Raw genomic sequence first — 24,338 nt, 5'->3', positions numbered from 1 at the left:
AGTGAATTAAACTATCTATATTTAAGACCATGGCCACCACTGGAGCTATCTATATGTGTCTTTCTATGAATTCCCATATCTTGCTCATAGGATCACCAAATGGTTGTTTGGCTGGAGTGACTACTAGTTTTGCAATATTTTTCTTTCTCCTATTCTACCTTCTCCTCCCCTGTTTCTTTTTTGAAGTTCTTAAATAGTCCCAGTGTCAAGTATTTTGATTATTGGTGACTGCTTTGTGTGTACCACCTGATGTCCTTTCCCTTCTCGTGACTTTTGAGTTGAACTTCCTTTTCTACAACTGTTTGCTAGGGTGTGTTTGTTGTATGCAGTGGAGATGACGGTGATGCATGGTTCTTGGGTTTGTGTTGCACCTGTGTTTATTGAAGAACTGTGTCAGAAGCGTGTTTGGTTAATGAAATTGCTTCATGTAGATTTTGTTTCATTTTGTCCTTTCATATGTTAATTCCTAGTATATTTACTTGATTGGCAGTTCTCAACTCCTGTTCATGAAGAGCTTGATCTTGACTTAGCGTTTTTGATGAGAGATTCACTTCAATGCCTACTTCCCCCATTGCTCAGATATTGAGTGATTTGCCAATTTACATGCTTGCTCCCATTGTGCAGTCACTTGGTTTTCTAGTATTGTTCTTTAGTTCTGCAGGAGGATATGTTTTTGTGACCTTGCGGTTTCCCAGCCATAGAAAGAGACTTGAGTAGTTTTTGAGCATCTAAAACAATTTCTTCTGATTTTTCCTTCTCTTTTGCCTCTTGGCGCCCAGTCATTCTTTTCAACAGTAGAACTGTTGCAAGTCTTTTCTTAGTTTCTGCCTTCTGTTCGGATGAGCTAGCATTGCACTAACCACTTGCGTGCCAATTGTTTCTGTTGCTTTGGCTTTCTTTGCTATTGGTTGTCCTTTCTTTCCTTTACTGAACATATTTGTAAGAAGGTTTATATGATTACTTCTAAATATATTCCTTGTGGTGAGAGGGCATGTTCTACAAGAATGGGCTCTTCTTCTTGCTGCTTTCTTTTCTTGACTTTGTATTCGTACTATCTTGTCTCTTGCTGCAGTTCTTCTTGAACCACTTATTTCTTTGTTTTTGTATCCTTGATTTCTACCTTTATTATTTTGCAGTGGTGTACTTCCACTATTTGACCCTTGTTATATGAATCTTCTCTTCTTCTTTGCATCCAGTTGTACTTGCTTGCTTTGCAATTCCAATGGTCAGTGTGGAGGTTGGGATTATCAAATTATCAAACCTATTTTTCATCATGACCCTGTGTACCATATATAATATTGGATGCTTCACTGTATTTGCAGTAACTTTAATACAAGGTTGTATATCATCACTCATTTTGATGCCTCTTATTCTTTTAACCACTTTATCATTTGGCAAAAGTTTCCCAAGGTGTTTGAATTAGGGTTATGGACCACTCTGGTTCCTACTTATTGGTGAATGCTATGTCCATTGAGTATTCACCTTACTTTTCTCTAAGGTTTTCTTGAATTGCAGTGCGTCTGGGGCACTCTCCAAGATGCCTCTCACAGCTCTATCTTTTTTCATACCTTTCTTCCCTTTCTCGTGTCTATTCACCCTTTGTTCTTCTTTTCTCTTCTTCTCAGCCATGACAATCTTTTGGCTTTCTTCCAACTTAATCATGATCTGAGCAATAGTTTCTCTCTTACCATCACTCCTTGCGCAATTTTAATTTATTTATTTTATCAATGTTTAGTCTGTTTTTATTCATTCCAAGTGTTAGATTGAATATTTCCCTGCAGTTGTAGTTTTCATCCCATGGAGCGACAAATTGGAGTCTTGGCAGTGAAACTGAATGTGGATAAGAGTGACATAAAGGAAACTAGGATAGGTGTGGCAGATAAGCATATCGGCAAATGAAATATTGGACACAATTACATCTCTAATAAGAGACTTCATTCATATACTTCTTGTATAGTATGTATATTCATGCTACAAGCATAGATTTATACATCAAATATGCTTTGGTGATATATTTCTTAATTCTTTCAACACAGTCATTTGCACGGGCCCTTCTCCTTTCCTCTATCTTTATTTGCAGCATAGCTGGATGCTAATAGCAATACAGTCATTCATATATATGCCCTTCAGTAACAAGATGCTAATAAAGTTGCAGGGACACCTCTCTGTTTGTCTTTTAGCTATCAGCTGTTAAGAGGTATCACACGTTGCTGGATGCTACTGCAATTTACTTATTGACTGACGCAGTAATTGTGGTTTGTTCTGTCCTGTGTCATGCTGCATGATAGCCAACATTTGTTATGTTCACATTGAAACAATCTCTCAATATCTTTTTGCTTCAAGGGAATATTTGAAAAGGTCTTGATATTACTGGAACAAATCTAATATTAATTGTTCTTTCTTTTACTGTCTAGCATTTGCATCAATGTTACATACTCGCAATCATTTTACAATGCCATGATACTAAGCATAGTAGGTCTTAAGCTATAGATCTGAACCCTAGAAAACTATAAGTTCAATATAATTGCAGAATAGCTTTCTCGATATAGTACACATTCTGTATTCCTCTCACAGTTAATTGTGATTCACAAATCTTGGGTTTTTTTTTCCTTTAATTTTATGCATTTATAACTTATAATTTTGTTTCTATTATATGCAACAAGCTAGCATTTCAAATACACTGCCTTCTTGACTATTTTTCCACTCTGTTTCTTACAATCATGCAAGGACATAAAACTTAGTTGTATTTATTTATATTTGCAGCCTTATGCAAGAGCCTTTTAGCTTGGTTCCTGTAATATGGATTATTCAGGAGGATACTCTTGGAAAACGTCTGAGACTTTATACTTCAAATGGCTGGAAGCACATTATTTTGGAGTGGCAGCGTACCTTTCAACGAGCAGATGTTGTGGTGTTTTCAGATTATACCCTGGCAGTAAGTGGGCACATTTTCTGAGGTGCATTACCTTGAAATGCTAATGGGATCCAAATCTTTTTATAGTTATAATCTCAATTGCTATAGCATAAAACATAAAAGATTGCATACAAAGAATGGTGCTGCTGAACTTTTTAATGTCTTTTACAGATGATGTACAGTCAGCTTGATACGGGAAACTTCTTCGTAATTCCTGGTTCCCCACATGATGCTTGGGTTGCAGAAAGGTTCTCAGCGTTACATGGAAAAGAGGAATTGCGAATGAGTTTAGGACTCAATAAAGAGGATCTTGTTGTACTTGTGGTTGGTAGTCCTTTCTTCTACAGTGGTTTGTGGTGGGAACATACCATGGCTATGCAGGCCCTCCAACCAATAGCATTGAAGTTTATCAAGCATCATCATAAATCATTTAAACTTTTTATCCTGAGCAGAAATTCAACAGGTGGCTATGCTATCGCTTTACAGGTATGGATTTTCTAGATTTTTGGTGGATAATTCAGATTGGTCTGTTCTATGTGCTAAAGACTTGTGGCATTAGAGCAATGGCTGGTTCACATAGAGTTATTTTTCATTTGTTAGTGCATTATGCATATATTAGCTTGTTTTAGATTGCTTTATTGAGTTCATGACTATTTTATTGTAAAATAGATCTGAAAGAATTTTGTTTCGTTTAACTTGGAACCTTTACTCAACAGATCTCTTGCACCAGTGTAAAGTAGTTTATGCTCAGCTTGTTTGCATTTTGTTTAGATGACAAATAAAAAAGACATTCATGACTGCTGAGATGCATTCATAATGTATGAAGAAAATCTTATAATAATTGAAGTTATGAATGGAAATAAAATAGTAATGATGAGAAGGTGAGTAACCTCCCTGTACCATTTTGCAGTCAAGATTAGGTATTATGCAACTCAGAAATATAGTTGCTAAGAGTTTGAACTCTAAAAGTTAAATTCCTAATATTATAATATTTGATGCAGGGTATCAGAAGTTTAGTTTTATGCATCATGGTTTCAGTTATTTAACGAAGCTGTATTTGATTTTAAGGACCTCAACTAGTGAACCTTGCAAAGTTTTCTCGTTCATACAGACTACCGCATTCTTGAGATGTAGCTGTTCACTATCTTGAGAAGATTAGGGGAAATCTAATGGTTAATCGATTCTCTCATCTACGGCTCATCGATTCTCCCAACCATAGATGGACTACTGGCAGAGTACTCTCTGAGTTGCAAAAACTGGCCGAGTTTTCTGGCCTGGCGAGTTTTTATGACTTTTACTGGCACCAAAATCTTGCAGAATTTTTGGCAAGAACTTGTCGAGTACTTGCTGAGTTTTTGTTAAAAACTTGGTTGCAGTTTTATAACAGCAGTTAAAGGCAAAAAATGGCCCAAATCAGTTTCATTTCTCATTTCTTCACTTGGATTTTGCTGAGAGGGGAAAAGTCTTTGAAACACTTGCAAACTGATTTCAATTGATTTGAAGCGGACTTGAGGCAGGTTTGAAGCACATTTGCAGTGGGTTTGGAGCAGAGTTTTTGAAGAGGATGACATCAATGATTTGAAGAGGCAGGCTATGGAGGAAGGTGTGGATTTGGTTTCACGCTGGATGACATTGAGTTGAATGAGTAGTCGCTGCTAGTGCCAGGAGAAGCTAGAGGCAGAGCTATATCTAGGATTGACAACAAGCCACAAACTGAGTTAGACATACCGAGCAAGAAGGCAATCGTGGCCAATGCAGACTTCTAAGATTAGACCCTCTAGTTCTCTCTCCCTTAGTTTTTATTAGAACTGAGAAGAGGAAGATGTAATTGGAATGATGTATTTACTTTTAGTTTTACCGAAATTATTTACTCTTTTGCTTCCCGCCACAAGCCTTCCTCAGGAGAATGATTTTGTACCCACTTTGTGTTTAAATATATCTAGATTACACTTGTTTGTTTTGTGTTCTCATTAATTGACTCATTGGATGTATCAAAACTGGCCGAGTTTTCCTCGAATTTATTTTCCAAACCTTGGCGAGTTTTCCAACTATGCTCCCAACTATTCTATGAATTCAAATGTTCAAGGAATTGCAAACAAGATAAAGTAAAAAAGATCTTGGTTTAATATTTTTCAGTGACCACTATATTCCTTTGATAGAGTACAAGTATTTTGGGAGCAGTACCTCAAAAAGATAAAACTAAATGTCAATCAAACAACATGATGAGAGCATTATTGGAAATTATCACCACAGAAGTGGACGGAACTCAAAGATCACAAAACTTGTAGATAGCAGTGATATTTGTCATTTGATTCAATTATTTGTTGTTTAGTTTTCAACTGCTCACCACACCAGATTAATGACCTCTACTGTAAATGGACACCTTGGCAAGTCCAATTTGAAAAAGAATTTCGTTTGGGCAGAAGAACTTCAATCATCACAAAAATGGAACTAGAGACTACTGGAGTTTCTTCTATCATTTTTCATTCAGAATGTAACAATATTGTCGATGCGTAAACTGGTAAAATAATTCTGAGTTGTCTAAGAGCTGAGTGAATCCTAGGTTTGATACTGTTATTCAAATTACAAGTGTTTGCGGAATGTTAAAAATCAGATCTGCATCATTGTTTTGGCCTGAGACATATGCATATCCCTGTTTTTACATTTCATAATTTATTTAGATTTAAAATATATATTATACAGCCATACCCATCTGTCCTATATGCAAGATATTTTTTTACCTTACTGGCATACTTAAACCCTGTATCTGAACCCAACCCCATCCTGAAACCAGCAATATAAGAAATATGCATGGCTTTGCCTGAAGACTGCCACAAGACATGACCGGAGTTGTGAGGGATAGTATCACTAGTTTGAAACTCACTTTCAAGTGTTATTTAATTGTGTTGGTTGCTATAATCATTAGGTGTATTTGACACTTGTAGAAATGTTGAGATGCTGGGATGAAATGTGCAGTATCAATATTTGAATATTAGTGCTGGTCATCAAGCTTTTGGGGTGGCTGGGAGGAGAGACTTTGATAGTGTTTGAATAGGGGCTCTAGGCTCTGTCCTATTTCCAAATTTTTCCCTTTGCAGAGAAATGTTTTGATTCAGTATTTTAGCTACGCTGGACATGCTTGTTTCTGCAGATCATTCTTCCTCTTTGAGCTGCCTTAGAACCATCTGGGGGAGCTGCTGCTCCACAAGCTTCTAACTACTTTATGAATGCCTGTGGAAGCCTTTGCTGTCTTTAAATGTATTTTTGCTCCCAATCTAGAATTTTAAACTACGTTATAAAACTAGATTAGGTTTTAGTGCTTTTTAAATACACTGAAAAGGACTCTTGATTGTAATGTCTATGTAACAAAGGTAATGAAGGTGTATAATTTGACTCTCTTGTATATAATTGATTCCATGATAACAATGCTATTAAAATTATGAGAGTCAGACGATTGTCTTTTAATACCTGGTCAAACACTCTTGTTAATTAAAGAAAATTTCAAAATTATAATAGAGATTTCCATTTCACTATTTGTTGGGAGAACTCAAGGAAGTGCTTGAGCGATGCAAGATTCTTGATGGAAATTAATTTCTCAACTGTTATAGGTTGTGAATTTTTTAATTCAGATTCTGTTTTTAATGGATGCATTTCCAAGGGCTTTCATTACTGAAGGAATGTTGAATGCACGATCTGATGCAACTAGCTGTATTTTGTCTTGCAGACAATTGCTTCTTATATAAATTTTCCGAATGGAGTTGTTCAGCATTACAGTATGGATGATGATGTAAATGCTCTGTTAAGGATAGCAGATATTGTTCTTTATGGATCAGTGCGAGAGGAACAAGCATTCCCACCGATTCTTATTCGTGCCATGTCGTTTGGACTCCCCATTGTTGCCCCCAATCTGACTATTGTTAAAAAGCATGTAAGAATAAAAGATTCAACGCATATGATATTAGGAAGTACATGCTGACATTTTTGTTAGTATTTCTTTCTGCTAATATTTTTATTTGTTTTTGTTGTTTCTATTTTTCATTTCTATAGTGACTGTAAATATTTTCAGATTGTAGATGGAGAACATGGCCTCATTTTTCCTGCTGGAAACATAAAATTGATGACACGGGCAGTTTCTAGTGCAATATCAAATGGCAAACTATCTAACTTGGCTCACAAGATTGCATCTTCTGGCAAGGTGTGCGCTAAAGATCTTCTAGCTTCAGATTCTGTTACTGGTTATGTGGAGCTTCTTGAGAAGATTCTTCAGTTTCCTTCTGAGTCCATGCTTCCTAAACCAATTTCAAGTATCCCAGAGAAAGTGAAAAATGGGTGGCAATGGGATCACTTCATAGAAGCAAAGTCAGTGAAGGATGATGAAGTGGCTGGAAATATATTTGCAGGAATGGAACAGCCAACGGTAAACTCTAGTATAGTGTTTATTATTGAAGGTTTACTGAAATCAAGTCCATTTTCCATTAATAACTCACAATATCAGAGCATGAGTGCAAAAGATGAATTCCCTGGTCCAATTGACTGGGAAGTGCAGAAGTCCATGGAAATAGTTGAAGAGACTGAGAGGCGAGAGGAAGATGAGGTATAGAATTCGCCTAAGACAATTCAATAGATATATATTGTAAATATTCTTGATATATATATATATATATATTCCAGTTTACAGCAAAGTCTGAGGTGTAGAAATGTTACAGAGTATTAACACTGAATTTGTTTTGTAGCTGGAGGAAAGAATGGAGAGACTCAGAGGCACATGGGAAGATGTGTATCGAAATGCACGGAAGGCCGAGAGAATAAAATTTGAGATTAATGAAAGAGATGAAGGCGAGCTTGAAAGAACTGGCCAATCGTTATGCATATATGAACTTTATTATGGGTCCGGTACTTGGCCTTTCCTGCATACTGGTGCTCTCTACCGTGGATTAAGTCTTGTGAGATCTCAGACTTGTACACTTTCATGTCTATTATTTGCTTAACTTTTGGCTCAAATATAATTATGCAATTCATTCACTCGATAAATTGGTACATTTTGATTGGTAAAACATGCTTTCATTTTATCTACACTAGTTAAGTGTCATTTTATAGTTTTTGGATGAATTTTCATCTAGGTGTTCTGTGTTTCTTCTGTCTGCTAAGATTATTACTCTATTCTTTGCTACCTCCTGATGGAGCATATCTTTTGTTGCACTTAAACTTGTCTTGAATGCATATTGAAAATCATTTAAATGATGTTGAATCTCTTATTTTTTAAAACAATTGTAGAGTAATTAATGTGGAACAACAGGATATATGGAAGCGTGCAGTGTATTTTACAAAGGTTTATACTTTGGGTACTGAAGAAAAAAGTCCTTGGATATTTCTTTCTACATATTTCATGTTTTGATTCTTGATTTTTATCGAAAGCACTAGATTCTTAACTGAGCCTATTTCATGATAATGAAATTTCAGTTTAGTCATTTGTCTCATGTAGCAATGACAAAATATTGCCATTTTCTCATTATTAAATATAAGTTTTCTCTACAAAGTATTCAAATCTAATTACAATGTAAAATTTGGTTAGTCTGTAGGAGGACGACGCTTAGCAGCAGATGATCTTGAGGCAGCATATCGGCTACCACTTCTAAATGACAGCTATTATAAAGATGTTCTTTGTGAGCTTGGGGGCTTTTTGGCTATTGCAAATAGGATTGATAATATCCACAAGAATCCATGGATTGGGTTTCAATCCTGGCGTGCGACTGGAAGAAAGGTATGAATAAAGTGGTGGTTAATTTTCTTTGGTAATGGAGTTGTAATTTACATAATATATAATAGGGGCTGGATAGGGCATTGCCTTTTCTCTATCTTCAGGGAATGAGTAAAATCATCTCACATTAAGGCCTCAATATCAGAAAATAAGATACAGCTTAAGAAAATGGAGCATAGCATACACCTTAGATGTTCTTTTATCATATTAAAGCTTAGTTGTTCTATTTAGAAAAAAAGCTGTGGATTTAAATTTTTATGTATTATTTTGCAAGATTGCATTTGTCATACTCCATCATATGCTAATTGTTCTGACATTTGAAATTTAAATGGTCGATTGCTTGTCTTTCACGATCATTGTTGGAGAGTATGCAAGGATGAAACATTTCAAGGATCTCCAAAACTGACCTTAGACTTCTATGTTTACTTTAACTGCCGAGATGGTGATCAATAGTTTTAGGTGACAAACAGTTGCTACACAGTCATGAATTTATGTACAAGTGTCTGAGAACATTCAAAACTTTTATACCGGGTAATATTGGTCTCATCCAATTCCATGTCATGGATCCAATCTTACAAAATCCTATGCCATGAATATCAGAATGTCAATATTAGTCTGATGGGAATCACTGAAGTCAATATTTCTGCAGATTCATATGACAAGAAAAACCAAACTCAAATCCATAGGATACAAATTTATAATCAATAAAAACATGTCTGTTTAATCTGTACTTCTCTAGAAGCTTACTAATGCCAATTTTACCCGGATCACAATTTCTCAAATTCACTTTTCACTTTCTTTAAACAGTGGATTCATGAAGAGAGCAGTATTTCTCATCTGCTACTCTATGTTCTTATCAAGAGCTTTATGCACTATTTAAGGAAGCTTTTGTTTGTGAATTTTGAATCCTTCATTTTGTCTGCAGCCATACTCTACACTTCCAGGAAAGTGGTATTCTTGAAATGATTTTGAGTTCCATGGAAGTAGTTACCTAAGGTTTGAATCAATTTGCGTGAGAGAGTCTTACAGCTGCAACTGTTTGTAGCCCAAGTGCAAAAAGGAATATAAATTCTGCTTTCTTTTGACACATACTATTGTTGGTTTCAAGGTTGTGTATAATATTAATTATTGTAAAGAGCTTCTTTAAATACCTGTATGGCAACAAAGTTATGGCCAGTGCACAAAAGATTTTCGTAGCTTGCTGTCAATGTAATTTGATTTCACAATCACACTAATCTAGCAATCCCCAATTTATTGTGATAATGCTATCAGGATTTAACTCTGGAGTTTTCGAGTCAAACTTATTGACCCATGTGCTAAGCTGAAAAAGGTTTAAATATTGTTGCATTCAGCACATGTTGATTATGGCTAGTTTCAAGGTGAGGTCTCATAACAACTATTGCAAGGAAGTTTTATGGAATGAAAGCATGCTGTTTGTACACTTTGCTTGGCCCCTGGAATTTTCATGGCTAGCAATTGATGTGGATTTGGTTTCATGTCTTCTGCATGGAGCCCTCACCTTTGTTACTTTGTATATATCCTAGTCTTAACACATTGAATTGTGTTTGGGTCAATAGGTAGTAGGCACAGGGTTACTATGCAGCATGGTAAGCTATATACACAGGGTTACTATGCTCATGGTAAGCTATATATTATGTATATGCTCCCTGATGTTTTCGTTGCTGGAGACAGTGGGACATATTTTAGGGTAGGTGATGGCAGGACATGTTTGGGGAATGACAAATTTTGGGGTGCTGGTATCTGTGGTGGTGTATTTTTTAAGATGGTGGAGGGATGATAATATTATAATGTGTACACACCTATGTACTATATATGTATCTATGAATGTATGCATGCATGCACAACAGTATGTGTATGTATGTGTTGGTTGGGGGGTGTGTGTGTATGTATGTATATGTAATAATATATGTATGTACATTTGTCTGTGTGTGTGTCTACATACACCTATGTTTATGTATTTGTGTGTGTATGCATGTCTTTATTTATATAAGTACGTATGTAGGCACACACATATGGATATGTGTACATGTCTAATATGTACGCATGTATGTGTTACACTACACACATATGTATGTTTTTACTATTATATTATAGATCGTTTACAGACCTTGTCCTCATTCAAGTAACAGGATCAGGCCATTACAAGCTTATTTAATTATTAAACTAAGACAAATACGAGCTCCTTCTGACCAGCCATACTAGAAACAACAAATGGAAGATCAAGAGTCACAACTTAGAATCTACCTTTTACAATGTGACAAATACAACCAACGGAAGACCAATAGCCACAACTTAGAATTCCATAAAGATGCCCCTCTTGGGATTTGAACAAGGGTCTCCATAATGAGAACTCATTGCTTCAACTAACTAAGCTAAACCCCTTGGACTTGTTTTGTATTATATATAAATTCTATGTACACACATATATCATGTGTGTATGTATGTATGTATATGTGTATATACATATTACATATACCTATATAATATGTCTATATATGTACGTATTTACCTATGTAGGTATGTTTGTGTTATACTGCACACAAAATATATAATATGTATGTATCCGTGGGTTGGGGGGAGAGGGGGTGTATATATGTATGTCAGTATGTATATATAGAGTTCCAAGACACAGACTCAACTTCATGTCAAGGCCGACTTGACTCATGACTTGGCTATGACTTGACAACACCTAGCAAAAAGAAAAAAACCCTTGAAATTTACAAATTTTTAATGATTTAAAACTTGTTTCATGCACCCATTATCGAGTAAATCTTAGATATTATAACATCATCAAATAGAAGCAAATTTGATCACATACATAAACATACATCCATTACATAAGCACAAACACAAATTGTAGTTGAAGGAAATAGAAGACATAGACATATAGAGTTATACAGTTTGTGAAATGCATATTAAATCCATGAAATCTATAACATCAAATATATCCAAATATATGTGTAAGCAAAATCAAATCTATGGCTCAGCCTCAACCTTTGAGTAGTTTGTCTGCCTCCTACAAAGGCATCTAAGGTAGGTGTTGGATGTTCGAGTAACCATAGTCTCCGCCTGTGAGGTGCTACAATGATCAGCATCATGTTTGCCTGATTGTGCTCTATCCTCCTTTGTCATAGCAAAAACCTCAACCTTTGTCTACCTAGTCAACCTACTCATGGTCCTTAGTGAAGATCTGATTGGTAGGCTTAGCGAGCCACTTGAACTTTGGATTGACCTCCGCTAGAGTGATCAGAGAGGAGTTAGTGTCCAACATCTATACAGGTGTAAGACAGAGGTTGTAATGAGAAAAGCCAAGATCATTCAACATCTCCATAGAAATTTGTTATGCCTTTTTGAGTGGATGTGCTCAAACATGGACCAATTGCACTCACATTCAAAAGTGCTACATAGCTGACTCAAAATATAGTTGGAAATTTTTTGAAGGTTTGGGGTTGTAGGCCTAAACAATTGTGCCACCATCTATTTGAAGTAAGGAAATGAAAAAAAAATCAGTCCCATTTCCAAGTTTCCAACATCAAGGCTAGATTATCAAATCAAAATGCTTAAGCCATAAACTTAAGAATCTTAACATATATTTGTTCCTGGCCGAAATTGTTTGAGCGTCTTTGCACACCTTGCTTGCGAAAATCACCCCTAATGCATTATTATATGCATCCACCTCATGCAGTGTAGTTGTGCCATCACTATACATATTTTGCATCATTGTATATGGGCTAAGAACCTTCTCATCCGCCTTGAAGTTATTGCAGAAACACAATGTCAGTTTGAGGAAATAAGCTATTGCATGGATGGATCTGTAAAGCTAGTTCCGTCATCTCCTATCAATTATCTCCCAATGGGGCCATACTTATCCTCAACTCCTACATATATAGATCTAGTGGCCTCCTTGGTCCTGTATATGCCCTTGTATATGTAGCCCATAAGGGGAGCTCTACCCATCAACAAATCGTAGAATTGCTAGGGGTTCAATGACCTGCAAATAATAATAAACAAAAGCAATTAAGTCTCAAGTGTGTATTAAAATAAGCAAGGTTGCAAAGTTACAAACAAAACATAAATATGCATATAAAATTATAAAAAATAAATACTAAATATTAAATAGTCTATAATATATTTACTTGCATGATCTCTGCTTAAGGGTTCAAAAAACCCGCTCCATAAAAAATGCAATTTGCCACATCCATTCTTATAGTGGTTGTAGCATAGGATGAGGAAGTCCACTCCTTACCAACAAACGTGCGCCTTAAAGTTGGCTTTGATTTTATCAAGGATTTTAGTGTGGTGAAATTTGAGGTAAATCTTGTGATACCAGGAAGAGCCAACTCTTTTTGCTCTGTGTATTGCCTCATAATGCTATGGACCAATGCACAATTGCAGAGAAATTTGCAGCTATTTTTGGCCCTTTCAACGTATGCTTTCACCCATCCAAGTTTACCGATATCCTCCAAATGAGGTCAAGACAATGAGCTGCATGTAGAGACCAATTTTTTTCGAGTGCCTATGCGTGAAAAGTTTACTTGCAACATTCTTAAACTAATTAGAAATTTAGATGTGATAAGAAAATTTGAAATAAATTCATGGATGCCTCTCCATCAAAACTTAAAGTTTACCTGCAATAACATTACTTGCTGCATTATCCATCACCACTTGTACAACATTTTTCACATGTGAGGAAGCATCAATGGGTTTCAAGAACATGGTGGATCCTTGAAAAGAAAGCAAAATAATTATTAGTGATCATTGATCAATTAGTTAATCAAAATTGAAATTATTCAATGCATTTAGGGAAGTATAATGATAAATCACCTACACAAGAAACAAGAAAATTTAGGAGTGTCCTAGTTTGCCTATTTGTCCAACCATCTGTCATTATGGTGCAACCCTTTTGGCTCCAAGACCGTCAATGGTCCTCTAGCTCAACTTTGATATCATCAACCATTTTTAACAAGAGGGGGCTACTTAGCTCAGTCTCAATACATGCATTAAATCTCGCCCCAACAAATGGTTACAACATTTACCATGCCTTGCCTGTAATGGACACCCCTGGATGTCCCAAAAACTAAACCAAATTGATGAAAGGAATTATGTCAAACAGTTTGCATTCAACCTCTTATTTCTCTGTTTAATGTTTTAAACCCCTTATAACTTCAGAAATCAAATGTTTATTTGTTTGTTGTGTTTTGTGCATGGAATTGGTATCATACAACATAAACAAGAAAGAAACTACAATAATATGCAAAGTGGAAATGAACTACAGCTAATAAAATGTTATTTTCAGAATTCATAAAACCAAATACATGGCAGATTTACCAACTCACTAATTACTTCAGCATTATTGACATAATACTCCAGCCCATGCTTTCGAACTTGCTGCTACAGTACTTTGTCCTTCAATTAGTCCACTACCTTCGTAATATCGTTCCCTCAAAGCGGCACAAGCATCGGACAAGTAGTGAAGAAGATATGAGCAAAATACCAAATCTGCCTGTAGCCGGAAATGCAACTAAACTGCCTGATGATGAAGTCGATAACAAAGAATTCCAAAGGCCAAACCCCAAGGGAATGACGTCTAGAATGTTACAAAAGAGGATAAACGTCCTCAAATGCCAAGAACGGAGCTGCAACTCACACACCAATTTCTTCTCATATTCCATCTGCTAATGAAGCCACAAATGCTTCCTTTTATTCTATTTCCAAGGGTCCGCTCAACTCGTATGGGCAATGTGGGATAAAAGATGTGTAGTATATAAAACATATATTAAAATACCCCTTATGTCTCCCTTGGTTACACATCCCCATAAAATAAATATTAAAGTAACACTTTAATATTTTACAATTAAATTAGACGTTACTTTAATAAAACTTCAGGCATTAAAATGTATTAGCAATTGGACTCCGAATAATGCGAGTGATAGTTCATCGGAAAGCTCTCACCGAGGAGTATCAAATCCAATCACCAAAATTGACCTGCACTGTGTCCTGTCGACTTACTAAAAATAGTAAGTATGCCTGAAACTGAGTAAATCAACTTCGTTTTGGCCCAAACTGGAAATGACTAGGCCAAAACACTCCAAGATCCCATTAAACCCTTTGTTAGCCCTCGGGACCATGTAGAACAAGCCTAACGCACACACACTTGGTCAACTGCTAAAAGATGGGATCATTACAAATCCGCCCTCCTTGAAATTGCTTGTCCTCAACCAATTAAGTAACATAATGAACTCCAACCTCCACTTGGATCCCAATTGAAGTAATGTGTGATATCCATATAGACATTAAACAAACTGCAAATGAACATCATTAGGACCAACCACATGTCCTGCAAGTTAGCTCCCAAAACTTGTGCTGATGAAGTATAAGTCTGGATGTCACCAGAAGGCGGCTCCATAGAAGATTTATGCAACCTCTTCCTCCCAATTGCTGCAACACAAAACTGAATCTTTGTAGATGGTGAAAACTGAGCCCAACTCCACTCAGGTGAATGATCAACATCAGCCTCAAACATCAGATTGTCATAAGACAATGTTGCATCCATGTTGAACATAGTACTATCCCAAGAGTGAACATTAACACTTTGTTGATCGATAGTATAATATGACTCTGTCACTATATTGCTCACCTCATTAGCAATAACAAGTGTACTATCATCAGAGCACACATCTACAACTACATGCTTATTACCAAACTCCTCATTGGATGGTTCAACTGACATAGAAGTGGTTGTTGATATGACAGTTCCCTTGCATTCTCCTAATTCCACTATTGCTACATCATCATCCCCTGATAAGGCTTCATATGTGGTCTCCTGACTTTGCACGCATGTCTCTACTGACTCTGCCGAAATGCCCACATCACCAACATCATAACTGGCTGGCTCTATACGTGTCTCGATCCCACCTGAGGAATCAACTACCTTCTGCTCTGGAGCAACATACAAATCATCAATGTTGATGCCCATCTGTCTAGCCATAAGCTGAAACATCATATCCATTTGCCTATTCTGCTCCTGTTGCATACGTTGCCCCTTCTCTAATGTACCCAATAACTGTTTGAACATCACCTCTTGATCTGGACTAATATACATTTTTTCAAACACTTTTCCCTTTATCCAGCTATCTATATGATCTCCACAGGATGGCAGGACTAATAGCTCTGATACCACTGTAATGGATACCCCTGGATGTCCCAAAAACTAAACCAAATTGCTGAAAGGAATTATGTCAAACAGTTTGCATTCAACCTCTTATTTCTCCGTTTAATGTTTTAAACCCCTTATAACTTCATAAATCAAATGTTTATTTGTTTGTTGTGTTTTGTGCATGGAATTGGTATCATACAACATAAACAAGAAAGAAACTACAATAATATGCAAAGTGGAAATGAACTGCTGCTAATAAAATGTTATTTTCAAAATTCATAAAACCAAATACATGGCAGATTTATCAACTCACTAATTACTTCAGCAATATTGTCATAATACTCCAGCCCATGCTTACGAACTTGCTGCTACAATACTTTGTCCTCCAATCAGTCCACTACCTTCATAATACCATTCCCTCCAAGCGGCATAAGCGTCGGACAAGTAGTGAAGAAGATATGAGCAAAATATCAAATCTGCCTGTAGCCGGAAATGCAACTAAACTGCCTGATAATGAAGCCGATAACAAAGAATTCCAAAGGCCAAACCCCAAGGGAATGATGTCTAGAATGTTACAAAAGAGGATAAACGTCCTCAAATGCCAAGAACGGAGTTGCAACTCACACACCAATTTCTTCTCATATTCCACCTGCTAATGAAGCCACAAATGCTTCCTTTTATTCTATTTCCAAGGGTCCGCTCAACTCGTATGGGCAATGTGGGATAAAAGATGTGTAGTATATAAAACATATATTAAAATACCCCTTATGTCTCCCTTGGTTACACATCCCCATAAAATAAATATTAAAGTAACACTTTAATATTTTACAATTAAATTAGACGTTACTTTAATAAAACTTCAGGCATTAAAATGTATTAGCAGTCGGACTCCGAATAATGCGAGTGATAGTTCATCGGAAAGCTCTCACCGAGGAGTATCAAATCCAATCACCAAAATTGACCTGCACTGTGTCCTGTCGATTTACTAAAAATAGTAAGTATGCCCGAAATTGAATAAATCAACTTCGTTTTGGCCCAAACTGGAAATGACTTTGCCAAAACACTCCAGGATCCCATTAAACCCTTCGTTAGCCCTCGGGACCATGTAGAACAAGGCTAACGTACACACACTTGGTCAACTGCTAAAAGATGGGATCATTACAAAATAATTGTCCAACTTGGACCTCCAAACTTGAGGATCAAGGGTAACACTGCTACTAGGAGCTAAAGTAGAAGCACTAGCACTAGGAGAAGCACTAGGATGAAAGGGAGGCATAGAAGAACCCTTTCCAATAGAATCTAGAGATGTAGATGCACTTGCACCCATAGATGTATGTGAACCAATAGCATTTAACTCTTCCTATTGCCTCTTCGTAGTTTCTTTTTCTTGTACATATGTTTCTAACTAGACAGAACAAAAAGAAACTGTCTTAGTAGTTGCTTTAAAAAATGGCTCAAGTATCTTTGCCACGTATGCCAACAATATGGTATTTAAATCTATTGATGCCACCATGATTAATTTCTGTACAAAAATAACATTTTGTTTGATTTTTTTTTTGTCTACCATGAAAGTCTTCAATATATTTCCAAGCCTCATGTTTTTTAGGTATTGGAAAAAATGAATGTTTCCAAAATGTGAAGGCCGCTGCAATAGGACAAATTTACGAACAAATTACCATTTGTGTATTGTATCTAATTGAGTTATAAACTAATATAAAAAATCAGCAATCTCTACCTTTGTACATTGTGTTTTTTTATCTTAGAAAATTTTCAAATTTAAAAGGGAAGAGTTAGCAAACCCTACATTTTTTAAAGAAAATTCATAAATGCATGTTTACATTTTCTTCTAAAAAAATCTAAGGTTTGCTATTGTTCTACTTCTCTCATTGAAGTATGCAATTTATATTTTAATAGAAAACACTCAAGATTTGGCGAGCTCTTAAAAATTTAACAAATAAATGAAAAATCCTTCAACATAAAAAAAAAACTAACAAAATCTACAAAATTTAACACCTACCTCTTTCAAATGAGTTGAGAAGTCTTGGAGCACCTGCTATGGACTCCTTGATGCTTTCAATGCAAGTATACTTCTGCCCCAATGTAATTTGTGGAATTTCTTTAGCTCTTCTTCAATGCTAGTTGCTATCTTTCTCTCTCACACTTTTCCTTTCTTCTCATAACAAGCAAATAGATCCGTTTTAGGGGAAAATAGAAAACATTTTGAAAAAGAAGAAAGGAAAAAACAATTTCCTTTTTTGCAAGTCGAATGACTTGCTGCCACTGACCAGGTCATGGACTACACACTCGGCCAGTCATGGTGAAAAATCTTTTTTTTTTTGCAAGTCGAATGACTTGCTGCCGCCGGCCAGGTCATGGACTGTGTACTTGATGGCCCATGTGACTCCGGGAGTCATGTGGGCCACGGTCTATGACCTGCCTTGTCATATGGCCTAGTCATTAAACCTGCCCAAGCCAACTTGACTTGTTGACCTGGGCTACTCACGTGACTTGTGACAAATCTCGTGACACTGTGTAAATCTAATAATGTATTTATGTATGTGTATTTGTGTGTACATACGCTTGTGTGCATGCATTTGTATGTGTGTATGTATGTCTTTTATGTATGTATGAACGTAGGCAGATAGGTATGTGTGTGTGTGTGTGTGTGTGTGTATATATATATGTATGTCTATATATGTATGTATGTATGTATGTATGCATGTACAAACGTATTTCATATGCACATATATATGTACCTACATGGGTATGCATGTATCTACGTATGTATGTATTACACTAAACACATACATATAAAGAGAGATAAAATAATATTTGCTCATCAATAAGACACCACCTAAGGATGATGGCTGTCAGTTACAAGACACCAATTACCATACTGTGGATATATATATATATATATAAAGGCAAAGGAATAATCGCTCACATGAAAGTTGCCATTTAAGAATGAGTGTGTCGGTTAGGAGACACCAATTATTATACTAGGGGGTCAAACACTTCCCACTACTAAATCTTAGGGGAGTAATATATATATATATAGGCAAAGGAATAATCACTCACATGAAAGTTGCCATTTAAGAATGAGGGTTTTGGTTAGGAGACACCAATTATTATACTAGGGGGTCAAACACTTCCCACTATTAAATATTAGGGGAGTAACCTATCAACATAGGGGTTCTATATCCCATATAACTAGTTGCCCTATATATATATATGTTTGTGTGTGTGAAACTAACTATACTATGTTGCTGATTGTATTTATATATGTACACATTTATATGTTATTTGAAAATATTATATATTTTTAAAAGTTGAATCTAGCATGTTGTTGAGTTCATTTTCTCTCATCTATTTGCAATTGTTGGAAGTACATTTATATAGTAAAATCTAGTTAATTTTACTATCAAGTCCCATTTTATATATACTTGGGGTAGTGTGATGCCTTTTGACACATGCACCAGATATTGATGTGTATGTGCTTCAATGCATTTTTTTTTATGACTAAAGTTGAAGTTTTGGGATCTTACACCAAATCGGTAAGCACAATATTCCAATAGTTCATACTTGGTGGTTAATCATTTTTTTCTCTAAAAAGGATGATAAAAAAACTATTGATAATGGTTTTTTTAAAGGACTACCACCCTGATTGTGCCTGCAGAAGATCATTATAACCATACAACCGGGGGAGCCTGTACTATTCACTTCATCCTCAACAGCCCATGTTGTTTGCCCTGCCCTCGGGCCCTTGGCAATGTAGGTCCGTTCAATCAGAAAGTGCCAGGTAGGCTCTTTGCTGCACCATGCATGCAGAGGGTAGGCGGGGACTTTTTTATTCATGACTTTTCTTCTTTGTTTACAACTCCTTATTCCTTTCTTGACTTGTTATTTATAACTTGCAGTCCAAATGACAAGTCTCTGTTTAATCGACCATTTGATTAATGAACAATTGTTGTTGTTTGCATGTAATCAAGGTATCTTTGTCATGCCCACCTAAATTGCAGCCTTCAAACCTAAAGCACATTCTTAAATAGGGATTATGCCTGGGCTTTTTTCAAATTGATAAAGAGGGCTGACTAGGGAAAAGTTAGATATTTGAAGAGAGCTGATTGAGTTTAGTCAAACAAATTATAAATTGAAAATGTAGGGCAGTGCTCAGTTTTGAAGAGGCGTGACTCTAGAAAAAGCATTGGGCCTTATGAAATGACACACCTCTCCCTCCAACCCAAAATATATAAGAAGGGAAAATAAAATCAATGGGGACTTTTATAATCCAAGGTATTCAGTTTGGAATAGAAATTGAATAAGTGGAGATTTAAAAAGAGGAGATTAGATAAATTTATTAATGTTCAACAAAGAACTACAAAGAGGGTTAAGATACAAATCGATATTAATAAGGAGATAAGTTCATAAATCAGCATAAGTACACATCTAAAGAGAATCAGTGTCAAATCATATTTGTCAATAATGTAACAACAGATCGAAAGACTTTTTTCTGGTTTTTGTTTCTCAGGTGAATTGTAGGGGAAAACAAGGTTTCGAGATGGGAGGGGAATCTAGAAAGCAAGAACTGAGCAATTGCAGGGAATGGAAGGCAAATGTGTTTGTGTGGGAGATTTTGCAGAAAGGGAAACAAACACCTTACATTAAGAGACTCCATGGGTATAAACCTCACACTACAGAGGCCTTTTTCAAAAATCGGTTTGAAGAAAGGGTCACTTTGCATGGGGTCATGATAAACTTGACTGAAGGGTTTATTTCTGAGGTTACGGGGCTTCCTATGGCAGTTATAAAATTCAGTAAAGAGATTAGTATCTTGAATGCGGCTTTTAAGAAATTCCCAAAGACGGAAGTTGAAGAGAAAATCTTGGAGAAAAACGATGATCTCTATGACCTGAAACAAATTAAGGTCATCTAGAGGGATGTGCTGTCATGTATCTGTGAGTACTTCATACTTGATGGTAGGGCCAAGAGAGTCCATAAATTTCACTTTGTTTTCCTAAATCATTTTAGGCACAAAGATAGGATTTCCTTTCTGTTTCATCTGAAATATTCTCTGCTTCAAACCCTCTATGCTCATAGGAAGAAAAAATCCCGCCTTGTGCTTCATGAAGGTTTAATTTTACTTATAGAAAACTTCTGTAAAAGTAAAGGTATTAAGCCCTCTCTGGTTTCGGAGAAGAGGAAAGGGTCTGGTATTGATTCTCATTCTAAGAGGATCAAGGTTGAAAAAGAGGAGGGTACTAGTGAGACTAAGAAGGTTATCAAACAGGAGAAGAAAAAGATTAATGTGGAGGAGATCATTAAATCTAAAGATTGTGACAATGATGATAAGACGGAAATGGAGGAACTTAGTTCCAACTTGGATGGTTATTTTGGGAGTAAAGGGGTGTCGATTGGTAAAGATAATATGGAGGGTAGCCAGGATAGAATCAGTGGTTGTAATGTTGGTTTGGAAGCCCTCAGGGAGGATGAAGAGAAACAGAATATTCAACCTACCCACTTGACAAGGAATGATAGCGAGGAGAAAATGGAGGAGGAAATTGGCAAGAATATAGAAGATAAAGACCTTGTAGCTAAGGACAAGGAAAAGGAGGACAGGACGGAGAAGCAAGATATCGAATTTGATATCCAGATCAATACTGCTACTACTGCCATTGACTCTGAGATTAGGGCTATTGATGATGGTAGGGAAGATTCTCATGAGGCTAAATTATCCTTTCTTTACAATGCTAAGCTTAAACGGAGGCTTTCCTCCAGGGTGATTCTTCACTTTATAATGAAATAATGGTTCTCAAGAAGAAAATGAGGGTTATGTAGAAAGAGGTGGACTACGAATGCACTATGAGAGCTCAGATGGAAATACAAATTGGTAACATCCTTGGAAAGATCAAAGAATACGAGCAGGAGCTTTGTTACCTTATTAAGGAAAGTGGTCAAAGAATGGAACAGGTTACATCTAGTCTGAGTGCTGTGGCGGCTAGTCTGGGTAAGAAGAGTAATGAGGAGATAATGTCTCCTGGTAATGTGGGGTTGGGGAGTCCAGGTGGTCCTAGTAAGAGAACTAGGCAAAGCACAAGGAAAAAGGCCACCAAGGCTCTTGAAGCTCTTGTCTTAGCTTCAATAGACATTATCCAAAGTACTGCAAAAGCAGGTAAAGAGGTGGTGAATATCATCAAAGAGTTGTTATAGCCACTGTTCTTGGAGTGGGTGTGCTTGCTACTGGTCCGGGTGGTTTTTTTGGTTTTTGGCTTTTTGTTTTTCAGCGTGTTTAAAACTTTAGGTTCTAGTGCCTTGTAAAACCTAGTTTTTTTTTATGGTTTAAACTTCTGGTTTCAGGTCCCTGTAAAACCTAGTTTCTTTGTTTAAAACTTTAGGTTTTAGGACCTTGTAAAACCTGGTAGTGCTTAATGGTTATCTTTAGTCTTTTGTAAAGGGTTTTGAGTCCCTTCAAAACTTGCTTTTACCATAATCTAAAACAACAGACCGAAAGACAAGATTTAGGGTAGTTCCAAAAAGGGGACATTACAATTGGTATAAGAGCTTTGATCCTACCAACTTGCAAAGTAAAGATAAGATGATGGATAACAAGATTCAGAGGGCAGTCATATGGTTATTTTTAAATAACCACGAGAGTGTTGTCCTTGCCTAACATTGGACACATGACTTCACATCTCCTTGGGCTCTTTTAGGCCGGGCTCTCATTGACACCGTATCTAGAAAAACTACTAGATCGAAAGAGATGACCGAATTTGCTGGCTTTGTGACATGGGGAAGGTTGAGATAGAGACACTATTTTATCCGTTGCCCCATCTATTATGAGGTAAGAGGGAGGTTTTACTACCTATTTAGAGAGTGTCGGTCTCTCCCATCTCTTTTCAGACACATTGATCAGTGGTGTCTTGTGCTTTATCTGTAGGAGGCCCCGAGGCTTTGGGACCATACCTTGCAGCCTCAGTTCCCTTCGAGAAACATCACAAATCAACTTGTCACCTCCTTCACATTGGTTTCTCCGGCTCAGGTTACCAAGTAGTCGCTAGGTCTCTGACTTCTAGACACACTAGGTTCGTGAGGCCTCGTAGGGGTTACACATGGGAACAACCCTCCACTTCTAGCAGTTCTTAGAAATGGCTGAAGGCCTCCACCTCAGGCTATATTCTTCGGTTCTAGACTTATTCTCGACAGTGATTAGCTAGCCTTTTGTTGGCTTTTTCTTCCGTTCTTTTGTTTGGACTTTTCTTTGTTTTTCTTTTAACTGAGCACCGTTTGGTGTACCCGTTGTTAGCTTGTCTTTTGTTGTATGGTTGCAGTCCCTTAGACCCTCTTTGTGGTCTCTTGTTGGACATTAATAAATTGATCTTATCCGCAAACCTAAGTTAATAGTGGACGATTGAAGCGAATTCAGAAGGCACGTAAAGACAATGGAGAGCATATGGGGAAAGGTCTACAAAAGTGAAATGCAAACTGAGTTAGGAAGACATAGGACTGTGATGGGTTGAGAGGAGGATATTTTGGATGGTGGTCCTTGCCATGGATAGGGTATGATATTGATCATAGGGAAAGATAGCAGCCTGTATGAGTATGAAGACATTCATATCCTCATACATGAAAGTAAGGCCATATAATGTGTGGAAGAGACAAGTGCTATGGAGTATAGGCATGAAGAATTGTTGTATTTCAAAATTTAGGGTGTCAAGATATTCAAGCCAGAAATCTAAACTAATTCCCTTCATTATGTGCCATGGTGGGGCCTTCCTGCTGCAGCTGGTGTAGTAATGAAGTTGCTACAAGCTGTCATGACATTGTTTCAAGTATATTAATCCTTTTATCCGTGCTGAAGTTATAAGAAAAGCATACAAATCCAATAGTTAAGAGCAGATGTAAAAGAGAGTTACAAGGAAATCAAAAGAGACTTTATAAGAAGACCCTCAAGGCATATTAGAGTAGATCTAGAGTAGTCCTAGACTAGAGAAATATCAAGATCATTTCACATTTGTTTTGATGCATATTGAAGTAGATCCATTGGACATATTGAGCAAATGTTTAAAGCATATTGTAGCAATCGTATGACTCATTAATGAGCATATGGGAGTAGAAATCCAGGGCTAGTCCCACTTGCTGTCTTTAAATCATCATGAGCTGCAAGATTGGGTTAGGCCCACTTTTTGGCTTAAAATGAATTATGAGCAGCAAGATGGGGTTAGGCCCTCTTTATAGCTTGAAAATTTGAAATGGATTATGAGTGGTAAGTTGGGGCTATACCCACTTGCTAGCTAAATGGTTTATAAGCAACAAGATTGCGCTAGGCCCGCTTTTATGGCTCTAAATGGCTTATCAGCAGCAAAATGGGGTTAGGCCCACTTTTAGGCTTTAAACTCTTATGAGCAACAAGGTGGGCTTTGGCCCACTTTCTAGCTCAACATTGATTATGAGCAAGAAGCTCGAAATGGACTTTTAGCAATAAATTTTGGTTT

At 36.7% G+C, this 24,338-nt stretch overlaps 1 protein-coding gene across 3 annotated transcripts in view; it reads left to right on the top strand.

Annotated features, from left to right (window-relative positions):
• LOC149578319 (UDP-Glycosyltransferase superfamily protein) overlaps positions 1–24,338 on the top strand; it is a 114,617-nt gene that overhangs the window by 35,290 nt on the left and 54,989 nt on the right. For all 3 annotated transcript variants that reach the window (XM_089828240.1, XM_089828243.1, XM_089828238.1), the window contains 6 exons: positions 2,764–2,935; positions 3,086–3,400; positions 6,639–6,842; positions 6,981–7,508; positions 7,648–7,857; positions 8,487–8,675. In XM_089828240.1, the coding sequence (XP_089684366.1) occupies positions 2,764–2,935; positions 3,086–3,400; positions 6,639–6,842; positions 6,981–7,508; positions 7,648–7,857; positions 8,487–8,675 (1,618 nt within the window). The remainder of the gene's footprint in view (positions 1–2,763; positions 2,936–3,085; positions 3,401–6,638; positions 6,843–6,980; positions 7,509–7,647; positions 7,858–8,486; positions 8,676–24,338) is intronic.

This window comes from Cupressus sempervirens, chromosome 1 (genome assembly GCF_028749045.1).
Source record: "Cupressus sempervirens isolate cs-2001-9-10 chromosome 1, ASM2874904v1, whole genome shotgun sequence".
In the NCBI taxonomy this organism is placed as follows: Eukaryota; Viridiplantae; Streptophyta; class Pinopsida; order Cupressales; family Cupressaceae; genus Cupressus; species Cupressus sempervirens.
Note: the sequence above shows the minus strand (reverse complement) of the source record. Positions and strands in the feature narration are given on the sequence as shown.